At 40.2% G+C, this 13,474-nt stretch overlaps 1 protein-coding gene across 1 annotated transcript in view; it reads right to left on the bottom strand.

The window, feature by feature from the left end:
- Positions 1-489: 489 nt before the first annotated feature.
- Positions 490-13,474, bottom strand: part of LOC116521598 (cathepsin D-like) — a 30,266-nt gene continuing 17,281 nt past the window's right edge. Inside the window, exons 7-10 of the mRNA XM_032236255.1 lie at positions 8,352-8,483; positions 5,787-5,982; positions 3,205-3,303; positions 490-681 (exon numbers count right to left, since the gene is read on the bottom strand). Of these exons, the coding sequence (XP_032092146.1) occupies positions 490-681; positions 3,205-3,303; positions 5,787-5,982; positions 8,352-8,483 (619 nt within the window). The remainder of the gene's footprint in view (positions 682-3,204; positions 3,304-5,786; positions 5,983-8,351; positions 8,484-13,474) is intronic.

The raw sequence follows: 13,474 nt of genomic DNA, 5'->3' as shown, positions 1-13,474 counted from the left end.
ATAGAATGAAATCCTATGATCTCTAACTTTGGGGTAAGACTCTACAGAATTACTTCTGAATTGGCATGTGTAACATCAAGTTATGCATGAAACAAAAAGCAGAGGGCCAGGAAGAAAGAGGAGGAGGAGGAGGAGGAGGAGGAGGAGGAGGAGGAGGAGGAGGAGGAGGAGGAGGAGGAGGAGAAGGAGACAGGCGAAGTCAGTGGCAGCTAATTTCTGTATTCAGAAATACATTAGGAACTAATAGGAGAATTTCCAGGTTGGAGTTTGGAAACATAATGGTTCAACACCACCATCATCATGTCTGAAAACTTGTTCTTGCGTTTTAAAAATGGAAATATTCCATGAAGTATGGTGAATGCAGACACCATGCATATACTGGTAAGAAAATAAATCCTTGCAGAGCTTCTTAAGGCCATGAAACAAATGATAGCTACTATTTTCTGACCACTCTGAGGACAGTAGAATTTTCTGCTGCAGCTGTGATGTTTAATCTTTCCCATCAGAACCACATGAAGATTGTTTAGAAACAGCTAAGCCAACTCGGTCATGGTCTCGGTCAAAGACTGAGTAGTATCGTCTGAGGAAAACATCTCCCAGGATCCAGAGTGGTCCTGTGGGCTTTGGGATGTCGAGGGTCATGAATCCACTGATGCAAGCAGTCACCTTTGCCTGTCTCACCTGTAGAAGAAAGGAGACACCTGAATGATGAGCTTATGAACCTCAAGGTTTCACATTTTCATCACTGCACGTCTTTCCCCTGAGCACAAGTGCTCTCGCTGATCCATGACAACTGAAGAACAGAATATCCTTTTTTCCTGCTAGCATAATATGGGTTATTCTGTCTAACAAGAATTTAGAGATTTTTTCCACTCCTCAACGTCTTGCACCATTCGTAATCAAAGATGTCAACAATTGAACTTTCAACTTTTGGGGCAGATGGTCACATCCAGTGAGGCCCCACTGACAAACCTTGGCCCCATGATTGGGATCCAACTCTACTAGACTGGGAAAGTTGTGCTGGGGTAAATATTTCTTGGAAACATGTATGTATTTAGTTTAGTTTACTTTATTGTCATTGTACATCGTACAATGAAATTAAATGCCATCTTCAGTGTACATTATAATTATAAAAAATAAAACACAAACACACATCCTTCACATTCTATATAATTAAAATTGAAAACCTGATATTGCATTAATATTGCACTATTCAGTAGAATTCAATATAGTTATTGCCCTGGGATAGAAGCTGTTTTTCAGCCTATTTGTCCTTGTTTCTAATTATCCTGTACCGTCTGCCAGATGGTAATTGTTCAAAAAAAAAAATGGGTGCCCAGGATGAGATGGATCTTTAAGAATGTTTTGAACTTTCTTAAGGCAGTGGGAGCTATAAAGCTCTTCCGAAGAGGGGAGAGGGCAACCAATGACCCTCTAGGCAATGACGTTAACCTTCTGGAGCACTGTCCTATCTGCCACTGTGCAATTGCAAACCATACACAGGTGCAGTGTTAAAATACTCTCTATGGTGCAGTGGTAGAAGGTCACCAGCAGTTTTTCATTCAGTTGCTGTTTCCTGAGAAGTCTCAGGTAGTATAATCTCTGCTGGGCCCTTTTGACCAGTGCTGCAATGTGAGCACCCCAGAACAGGTCCTCTTTTATGATAACACCCAGAAACTTAAAACTGGCCTCTTGCTCCACTGGGTCTCCATTGATAATAGTTAAACTTTGTAAAGCTCTTCATTTCCTTCTTAACATATCTTCTAATAAAAATAATAATAACATTAAACATAGTTATTCTCATCATACTAATACCACCATGTTTCCCTGAAAATAAGACAACCAAAATAAACTCTTGGACTTATTTTCGGGGAGGTATTATTTTTGAGGTGCAGGAGGTGGCGAGTGTGGTCACCTCATAGCCGCTGCTATGTTGCAATATTTTCAGGGAGGAGGACTTATTTTTGGGGAGGTCTTATTTTCAGGGAAACAGGGTAACAATTGTCATTTTATTCTTATCTCGATCTTGATATAGTTTCTATTCTTCTTTTTGCCTTCTTTTATTTCCAATTTCCTTTTTTATTTTCTAACCATTGATAAAACACTTCCCATATCATATAATAATCAGTTTGTTCTTTATCCTTAATTGCTAATGTTACTCTATTCATTTCTGCACATTCTAATATTTTCCACAGATCTTACCACAGTTCTTTTAGTGATTGTTCAAAGTTATAACAGCACTGAAAAATGTGACTTATGACCATTTTTCACACACTTACGATCTTTGTAGCAACTCCATGATCATGTGATCAAAACTCAGGTGTTTGGCAACTGGTTCATACTTATGACCGTTGCTATGTCCCAAGGTCATGTGATCCCTTTTTGTGCCCACTGATAAGCAATGCCAAGGGGGAAACCAAATTCACTTAACAATGGGGTTATTAACTTATCAACTACAATGATTCATTTAAGAACTGTGGCAGGAAAGGTCATTAAAAGGTGCAAAACTCACTTAACCAAAGTCTCACTTAACAGAAATTTGGGGCTCAGTGATGGTCGTAAGTCGAGCACTACCTGTATACTGTCCAATATCTGATTTTTTAAAAATAGAAACGATGCTGCATTTCAGTGCTTGGATGGCCTAGAGACTGAACATAGACCTTTTTAACATTTATATTTTATTGTGTTCTATTAATCTAGGTGCAAGGATGGGATCCTATGAGTTTAACAACTGGTTATCTACATGTGGGTGCGTAGTTTACAGAGAAATCATCTTCCGCATTACTGCTGGGGAGGAAAACAGCTGAGGCACAGCAATCCACTCTGCCGTGTCTATCAGCTGGGCTTCAGAAAAGGGAATATAGGTGAGTATAGCTCAGGGGCAGGCAGGTGGGCCCAGGTGAAAGTCGGGGCAAACCGGTTTGCCCCCAGCTAACAGTCAGAGCTACCAGTTCGCCTGAACTGGTCCGAACTGGTAGAATTCCAACCCTTTATAGGTAATTTATAATGTTAATATATAGTGCTAGTCCATATATGATATGTCATGCTCTAAATAAATAATAAATTTCAGTGTAAATTGAATTAAACCTCTCATTGGGTTCAGAAAAATGAACCCAAGAAAATATGGCTTTCCGGCTGTGTATTAAGAATCCCATCCCCCCAGCTATCCCATTTTCTCGTGTGGATTTCATTGGCTTATCTCACCTGAAGAGTATAATCTTCGGGGGTCAGGGTGTAGGGTCTGCCATCCAGATGAAAAGTGATACTGGGCATCTCAGATAATTTCTGGCAATCTATTATGTACTAGGAGAAGAAAAGGGAGACAGGGATGAAGAAGAAGTAAAGGTTTGATATCACTCTCACGCTTATACAAAAGTGTTGGGTTACCTCCCCCCCTCCCCTGCTTCTCCTGGGCCAACCGCTTGCTGATTCTCATCACACTCGCCGCCTGAGACAGGTGGGAAAAAACTGTCACTGTTGAACACAACAATCTTGTTTCTTGGTTTTTCTCTTCCCTGTCAAATCCAGCAAAATTCAGCAGGTGACATAATGCCAGTATGCAGTGACTTTGCTGCTGGCAGGAGAGGGAACATCAAAAAGCAATGACTTCAGGCCATTGAGTCCATTTCAATACCTCTTGTAGACCTCTTTGCAACTTCAATGAAATTCCTTTGAAAGGGAATCCTGCATGGTGTCTTGTCCACAATGAGTGTTTTTGTCAGGAATTGGAAGCACATGCCAGATTCCAGCAAAAAAAAAAGGTCATAAATCGCAGTCATGTGACCTTAGGCTACTATAAATGCATGGAGAAGAGATGGGCAGCTATCAGAATTTTGAATCCAGGTCATAAATATCTTGTATCATCATAATTGTGAATGGTCGCTAAATGGCTATTCATAAGTTGAGGACTATCTGTATAGAGTTTATGAAGTCCCATTTCAACATTTTCCCCCAATATTTTTTCTATGGCTGCAATCACAAACCTCCTCCATCACTTCATCTTGAAGAGTGGAAAGTTTTAGCTTTGCCAGCAGTGTGCAGTGGCAGCCAAAAAAGCTAATACAATCCTTGGTTGTATTAACAGAGACATAGAATCAATATCACGTGATGTATTAGAACTGCTTTGTAAAACCTTAGTAAGGCCACACCTGGAATACTGCTCCCCACATTGTTGGCCTCCACATTACAAAAAAGATGTTGAGATTTCGAAAAAAGTTGACAGAAGAACAAATAAGATATTTAAAGGCCTGGATATTAAAACATATGAAGAATGGTTGCAGGATTTGAGTTTGATTAGTCTACAGAAAAGGACTAGGAGTGACATGATAGCAGTATTCCAGTATTTGAGAGACTACTACAAAGAGGAGGGGAGTCAACTTATTTTCCAAAGCACCAGAGGACAGGACAAGAAACAATGGATAGAAACTAATAAAGGAGAGAAGCAACCTGGAATTAAGAAGAAACTTCCTAACAGTTAAGGCAATTAACCAGTGGAACAGCTTGCCATCAGAAGTTGTGGATGTTTCACTACTGGAGGTTTTTAAGAAGGGATTGGACAGCCATTTTTTTGAAATGTATAGAGTCTCCTTCTTGAGTTGGAGATTGGACTAGAAGACCTCAAAGGTCCTTTCCTAGTTTATTCTGAATTGAATTGTATTGAAATGGTACCGTGTATTTTGACATGAAAATTATGTCTTGGTACTCATTGTTTGTTCAGTACTCAATGCACAAACTAACACTTGTCAGTGACAGCTGCTTTGTGACTCACTATATTATTCCTTATGGGAAAATTTATTTGATACTCATCTTTTTTGATACTCATCACGCCTCCTGGAACTAATTAACAATGAGTACCAAGGTACCACTGTAGAAGGAAGCAGACAGTGAATACCTCCCCCACCCCCCAGGATTCATCTCAGTACCACGTTAAAGGTTAATGTTTGACTGCTATTAGACTGCACAGATGCATTTGCAGACCCGCTAAGTTTGAATAAAAGATGAGTTTGGCCTCAGCCCCTGAAAATGGCACTTGTTCTGATTGTTCCATTCTGTGCCATGTTTTGTGTTTGTTCTAGAGTGAAAAGGAATGTCAGTCTGCCATTGGCATGTTGGCTAAAATGCAAAGTCTGCAATGGGTAAATGTGCTACTCTTGGGCCTCATTATCTCAAGCACTTTCCGGGGTGGAAGGAGCTTTCCATCTATCTGACTTTTATTTTTAAATATTTTAATGAAATTATATAAACCAGTAGCAGATGTACTGTGAAGAAAAAATGCCTACCTCTAGCATAGTGTTTCTCATTCATGGCAATTTTAAGATGTGTGGATGTGTGCTGGCTGGGAAATTCTAGGAGATGAAGTCCATATGTCTTAAAATTGCTAAGGCTGAGATACATCACTAACATCACCATTATTTCCAAGAATCCTTTTGGGCAGTAGTTGGGGCATTGTTTGCCAGCATGCTGTTCCAAAATGAGCTGTGGAATTGGATTTTTGAACCCTAAAAAGGGTGGCAGGAGGGAACCTTCTGCAATATGCCATTTAGGGAAGAGCCAAGATGCAGTAACTATTTTGAGAGATTATCCATTATTGGTCCCCAAAAGCTGCCTACTAAAATAATGAAATGAAGGCTAATATGATCAGATCTGAATTACAAAAAATTGAAAGGTGATAGCAAATTGTTGCTCCTTGTGACACTCACTTGTTGCTGTCTAGTGATCATCTGGGGATCTGCAGCCCAGATGTGCTCGTTCTAGGATGCATCCTCAAAGGAAAATCTCTTCCTTACCTGTCCACCGAAAGCATGTTGAGCACCAATAATTTCATTCAGAGCCTTTATGTCCTCGCTGGGTCCCGTAATGAGAGAGGTCCCTGTGTCCACAATGCCTTGGCAACTGTCCTTGCAGAGGGTGGATGAGTTGGTAGTTTCAAGCACGTTCCATGGCCAACATGTATTCTCCTTGCGTTGTTTCTCTATGGTTATCCTAAACAGAGTATTTGGAAAAGGACAGAAAATTGATTTAGATTGGGGAAGAAGGCTCAGTGGGAGGTAAGAGAAAGTGCCAGAACATTAGAGGCAGGGAGGATATGCAGTTTGAAGGGTTTGCACCCAGCAACTTCTTCCAGTTCTCTTGTCATAGCGGAGAACATGGGGGAACAGATCATCTTTGTCTCAATTGGGATTGGTCGTCATGTGAATTGCACCTCATATTATGGCCTTTTGCCACAGTCATTAAGAGAATCACTGTGGTTGCTAAGTAATACTGACTTTGTTGAAAGCCCCATGGAAAATGACAACAAATGACAACTCCAGAATGCAGTAATCTTTGTAAATACTTCATGGTTGCAAAGTGTCCTTATTTTGATCATGTGTAACTACTGTAGTTGTGAGGTCCAGTTGCACATCACTTTTTTCAGTGTCATAACTTTGCATGGTTGTTAAATGAATGGTTAAAGTTCTTGGAGCATCTGTATCTGGACTGTGCCACTTATAGAGTGTGATAGGAACATTGTCTGACTGTCTGCTGCTTTATTCCAAAACCAACCACTATTTTCATCCTGCATACATCTGTGTATTAGGGAAGAGGATGTAGCTCAACTCCTTGTTGAAATGGTAAATTTTTATGCCCTGGAACCACATTGGATTAGCCCTCAGATAAATCCAAATGCAAACTGACCACATTATCTGCAGTTTGAGAAGGCATTCATAGAATCCTGGCTTTTTAAAGCCTGGAGCTAGGTCATTGCAAACTGACCTTTTTTTAAATTTAAAATTTGATTGTTCAAATTAAGTGATTAACATAAACATGGGGTGAGCCAGCCAAGAAAGATCAATGGCAGCAATTTTCTTTCATTAACATCATTAATATTTGGGGAGAAGGAACAGAGGACAGGACTGGCAGTTGCCTTGGGGAGAAAAAATAACTGTGCCCAATGTAGGCCAGATGATTGACATCCCTGGCCTCTGTTAGTAATGATGACCAAAGCATTTTTTTTTGGTGGGGAAAGAAGTATATTGAGTGAGGTGTAACAGGGAAAGTGAAAGAGAGTCTGTCTTTTCTACATATGGGCTATAAAAGAGTCAGTTTAATTTAGTGGTTAAGGCACCAGGCTAGAAACCAGGAGACTGTGAATTCTAGTCTAATTTTAAGCATGAAAACTGGCTGAGCCAGTGACCCCCCTCTCAGTCCAACGCACTTCACAGGGTTGTTATTGTTGACTAAATAGGAGGAAGAAGGAGCATTATACACGTTGTTGCCTTGCATTACTTTTATTACATAAAAAGGTGGGATAAAAATCTAATAAATAATGGTTTCTACCCAGAGTTCCCAATGAATCTCTTATACGTCTGTTAAAGCCAAAACAGAGGTTGTGCTAAGGCAGGATGTACATTCCTGGGTAAAATTTTATCTTTCATATACCATCTGCACATTTTCACCCAATCTTGGTGTCCTTCAGGAAGGTGAAATATGTTACCCAGAATTCTAAGCAGCAGCTATGCTGATAGAAGGTTTATGGAATTCAGTCCGTACATCTGAGGGACAGTTATGCTGGGGGAAGCTGCTCTATCTAGTCTGCCTTTTTCTATGCTGTCATTATCAATCTGGTGCTTTCCTGGTCTATTAGACTACAATACCCATCAGCCCAGATTGGCCATGCAGTCCACACTAGTTTGGGGGAAAATGTGTTTAGTGATCACAGGAGAAAGCTGCAGGGGACTGCTTGTCTTACTGATGCCTTTAAGCTCTTGCAGGAATATCACGTAGGACAAGTAAAGAAAAGAAAAAAGAAAACAATAATAGCATAATAAAGAATAGTAGACCTGAATGTCATTTTTAAAAATACTACAGCATTGCCCTCTAGTGTTGAGGGGTGTCATTGCAAGCAGCTAAACTCAGCTGGCACCAGTGATTGGGTACTTACAGATAGTCCACAATTTACAATCATTCGTTTATTAGCGATTGTTCGAAGTTACATTGATATTGACAAAAGTGATTATGACCAGCTCTCATAATTGTGACCATTGCAACATCTCCATAGTCACTGATCATAATTTGTGCATTTAACAAATAGCATGTATTTATGATGATACAGCGTTCTGGGAGTGTCATTCACTTAATTGCAGTGATTCTCTTAACAACTGAATCAACAAAAGAGATCATAAAATGGGATGTGACTCACTTAACAACTGTCTTGCCTAGCAATGGAAATTTTGGGCTCAGTTGTGATGGTAAGTTGAGGATACCTCTCATTTTCTCCAAGCAGATACACTCTGAGGTTTATATGTGTCTACAAAATCATAATTCCTTGCATGTGTGGCAATCCAGTATGGGGGATCTAAAGGTGTACTCACTTGTCCATCTTGATCTGCCAGTAGGCTTTGCGTGACACTGGGATGTAGTGAAGCTTTCCCACATAGGCGTTGTGGTTGATGCCTCCGAAAATAATTTCACCTCCATTGTCTTGTTGTGAGGTCTTGTTGGAGCTAAGAGAAATGTTACAAAAGTTAAAACAGCTGTTTTAAGCCCCAGTGTAATTTACTGCATGTAAGTTCACATTTCCAAGATGGCTAAAGGTCTTCAGGTTTTAATGGTTGCAGAGAAAAGTAATTAGGGTACACAGGGCATGTTTTCCTTATTGTATTATAAGCTGCACCCAGGATCTGTTTTAAGTGTGTCTAGTGCCTAGGGCATAGGAATATAAATCAGGACAACAATTAGAAGCCCAATCCAGCAATTGACTTTCCTGTTTTTTTAGTTTATCTTTACTAGGGCTTTAGGTGCCTGTGTTAATTCTATTATGGCTACCCAGCCACCCACACACCCCACCTCCAATATTCCATTCACCTACACTGCCTGAGGAATTCTGGGGACCACACATCTTAAAGTGACTTAAGTTTGAAAAATACTGTTCTTCCCCCTCAATTTTCTAGTTAGAACCACCATGCCCAGGCTGTACAACATCACACAGCCACTAGATGGTGATAAAGAGATAATTCTTCACCTGAACATTGTGAGGAAAAAAATCCAGTGGAAGTGTCATTTCTTTCCCCACAAGGTCAATTATCACATTATCTGAAGAGAGACCTTTTCATTAGGGAAAGGAAGCATTAAACCCAGCCTCCCTGCATTCATTGGCAATTCCAAAGAAAATTGCCTTCCAGTTTAAAAATAAAAGTTTAAATACAGGCAAAAAAGTACTAACCATTCAATCAAGGTAACACATGCTTAATTTTGCCACCAAGAACCAGGAGTTTACAAAGATTAGTTCTTATCTTGAATGCTCTTTTTTCCATACACTCACTCACTCACTCACTTACTCACATTATTATTCTGGCAGAGGAACAATCACATAGCCATTCAGGACAACCCTATTGATTCTTATTCCATAGATTTCAAGATTAAATCCAAATTTTGCACATAGCCCTTGATCAATACCATCAAGTGAGATGATGAGGAGAAACAGGATCAGTTTGCATAATAAGCCAAAACAGGTTCCTGTTGAATTGGCACTATTCCTATTTCTGAGTAGGCTTGGTTTTGTTGTACTACAAGGGAAGTTTGCTTTCTTTCCTTCTGTCCATTTTTACTCCACTCCTTTTTCACATTATATACTTCAAGTTCTAGGGCAACATTTCTCAATCTTGGCAACTTTAACATATGTGGATTTCAACTCCCAAAACTGAATCCTTAGCAACTTTAAAATGTGTGGGCTTCAAGTCCCAGAATTCCTCAGTGAGCATGCTGGCTAAGAAATTCTGGGATTTGAAGTCCAGGTATCTTAAAATTACCAATGTTCAAAGACACTGATCTAGTGCTTCCAAAAGGCTCTTATTGAACCTTGGTAATGTAGATAAGCTTCTTATCTACATTACAGTGTGGTATCTGGGGGTCAAAAGCAGAAAGAAAATCATATAGGGAGGGAGTATAGTATAGTAATTTCTTTTAGATTTCCTGATAATTTTTCTTTATATATGTGGTTTTTAGTGGTAACCAACTAAACCCAATACAAAGATTTGTGGGAAATGGAGATTGTATAATGTGCAAAGAATAATGTTGTAAGCCAATTTCTTAACCATGGCAACTTTAAGATGTGTTCACTTTGACTCCCAGAATCCCCAAGGTAGCATATTGGCTGAGGAATTATGGGAGTCAAAGCCCACGCATTTTATAGTTGCCAAGGTTGAGAAATGCTGTTGTAAGTGATCCCTAGCCAATTTTTCAGAACTGGAAAAGTGTAGAATGGTTAAACTAATTGTTTGAGATATTCAAGAACCCAGAAACCAAATTTTAAAAAGTATTAGGGTTTTGGAGAGTTGTCTTGATAAACTACCTCGTTCCCAAATTTTTCTTGAGAATACGGCTATACTTCAGGAAGCCAAACAGAAAACATAAACCTGATCATTTTACATAGGCTATTACTGTTAAATACAATTCAATCCCATATTTTTGACATTTAATTTTTATTGAATAGATGGGTGTACTTATTCCTAGTAAGTGTAACTCAGGAAGCGCCACCAAAGTTTGAGGAAATGATTGTAGTTGTTGCAAATTGGTAGGAATTTGCCAAAGGAATAACTGGATGTTAGGGATGTGATTGCCTAGTGTTAAGATATTAAATTTAATAGCTGGAACAGTAAAATGCATAATGGCCCAGAACACACAGCAATAGTTGATTGATTGGAGAGTGTGGGCTCCTACGTGAGGCAATCTATGTTATGATTGGTTGCTGGGTATAAAGAGGGTGTTTCCCTTTTTCCCCGCCTTTTTCTTCTGTGTGTTCTGTATGCTGTTCTGTGATTTACCTCATGATGTAGTGATGTGCCTGACTATCTTGTCTGCTGTAAATATAAATTGTAAATTATATTTATTTATATAAAAACTACAAGTTCATGTCAGCATCTCTGACTCCGTTCGGACACCGGCTGCTCAATTCCCTGACACTCAGGTTTTATATAATTAGTTGGATCCAGAAGAGGGGGGAAAAAAAGAGGATGTAGAGGTAAACAGGAGCAAAAACTCCAGTGAGTCACAAGAGGATTAAAATAGGTTCTCGGCAGACAAAGTGAAGTCTTCAAGGACGATCCAACAGGAGGGGAAAGTCATAGGAAGATATGGAAATGTAGACTTTGAAAAGCATATTAAAAAGTGTGGAGTTGTGAGTGCAAAGAGGGCACTGGTGTACTAATCTAAGACCTGGACTACAAAAATGGATTCTGGAAGAGATGGCAGAGAAAAAAACAAAGAAAGTGATTAGGCAGTGAAACAACCTGAGGCAATAAGAAGGAATCAGAGATAAGATCGATATTTGCTTCAGCCAAAAATGTATGGACACTGAACTTATGGGAAAACACAAGAAAGAAAGAAAAATCAAGTATGGGTAGTCCTTGACTTATGACCACAATTGGGACCAGAATGTCCATTGCTAAGCAAGGCAGTTGTTAAATGAATTGCACCTGAATTTATGACATTTTTGCCACAATTAGGTGAATCACTGCAGTTATTAAATGAATTGTGCAGCCCTTAAGTGAATCCAGCTATCCCATAGCCTTTGCTTGTCAGAAGTCAGCTGGAAAAGTCACAACCTGAGCCTGGGATTCTGCAACGGTTATACATAAATGGCAGCTGCTGCAATGGCTGTAAAAGGGAGAACTAATGGCAAGTTGCTTTCTTCCAGTGCCAAAGGTGCTTTTTCAAGAGGCAACTGGTTTTATTTCTCATCCAAGAAGCTTCTTCAGCTGTTCAAAAAAAGAAAAACCCAAAAGTCTAACTGCCTCTTGAAAAAGCACCTTTGGGACAACCATGACCTAGATGATTGAGAATCTCCATAAGCCCTTTTTTCAATGCCATTGAAATTTTGAACAGTTGCTAAATGAAGGTTGTAATTCTACCTGTAATCAGAAAGATTATTCTCAGTTCTGCCAGAAGAGTCAATATAAGTTAAGATGGTAGCCAGGACCTCACAATGAAGCCTTGCTCTTTTACTTTACATTGCACAAACAACAGGTAATAATAAAATGGGGGTGGGGGGTAGCTTTGGCTACAGACTGGCAGCCTCCATCTTGACATTTTTGACCCCTGTCCCTTGATACTCTGGGAAAATACAAGAGTGTGTCCTTGCTATGGATCCACCATCAGAGAGGTGGATCAGGAAAGAAATCAACAGGACTGGCCAGTTGGAGAGAAGACTCAGGCCAAGAAACATGGGAGTAATCTGTTCTGACCGAGGCTTCCCAAGAGCATGAAGCAAACTCCTGGTCCCAACAAATTTTATTAATTTACTGTGAATTCTGCTCATTCACATCCAGCAAAGTCTTTCAAAGGAGGACTTACAGTCACAGACCTTACCTGGCTTAGAAAGCTGACAGGTGGATATCTGCAAGGAGTCTCGGAAAGTCATGAGCCAATTAAGTGAACTAAATGTCTCCTGCAAACTCCACTCTTCTTTCACTCCTCTTTTATTTCCTCTGGAAGGGCCCATTCATTGTCCACCTGTCGCCTTACTCCCAAGTCAACCTTTGTCTTTTAGCTGTTCCCTTCACCTGGCAACTCTGTGTATGTGCACACTGGGAACAGGCTCCAGCTGTTCGTCTGCCTCACTGATGTCTGACTCTGAAGATAGCTGATAACTGGCATATGGCCCTGGTCCCCTCTCTGCCTTTGACACAGAGCCCACATCAGAGCCCTCCCCAAATTCCAGGACTGGCCCATGTTCCTCCCCAACTTCCTCACTGTCCGAATCTGCTGCCAGCTCTGTTGGCCGCTAGCAGGCCACAGCATAATCCTCCAGAGCTGATGGCTGAGAGACTAGATACTGGAAGGCTGGTAACAATATTTTCTTGCCTGGAGTACAATTCCCACGACAGGTAGTCCTCAACTAATGGTCAATTGCTTAATTATTGTTCAAAGTTATATGATAGATTCCCCCCTCCCCCAAAAAGATATTTACAACCTGGCTCCAACAGCTCCAATACCTGGGCCTCCCCCCTCCCCATAGTCACATGACCACATGTCAGGTGCTTGGCAACCATCCAGTATTTATGGCCATTTGCAACATGGCCATTTATGATGTTTTGCTGAAAACTGGTTTCCAGTTTTCAGCAAAAATGGCCCATAGTGAACAATGGGTTTGCTTTATAATTGAGGTGTTTGCTTTATGACCACAATATTTGCTTTACCACATTAGCTTAAGGACTCCTGCAAAAAAAGATTTTAAAAATGAGTCTGGTTATGTGATGACCTGTTTTATAACCATCATGGCACACAATTGTAATGCACAGGTTCCATTATTGTCATAAGTCAAGGACTACTTCTCACATCCACATACAGCCTGCCTCTTGACTAGGAGTGGAAGCGGTGGGAGGGGTTAATTTGGTAACTGAAACAGTCCACTGCAAAAGGAGGGTCTCAGTAGCAGAAGACTTCATAAGGCGAAGCGAAGAGACTAGAGGAATGACCCAACATTTGAAGAGAGACA

The sequence above is a fragment of the Thamnophis elegans genome, chromosome Z, assembly GCF_009769535.1.
Source record: "Thamnophis elegans isolate rThaEle1 chromosome Z, rThaEle1.pri, whole genome shotgun sequence".
Taxonomy (NCBI): Eukaryota; Metazoa; Chordata; class Lepidosauria; order Squamata; family Colubridae; genus Thamnophis; species Thamnophis elegans.
Note: the sequence above shows the minus strand (reverse complement) of the source record. Positions and strands in the feature narration are given on the sequence as shown.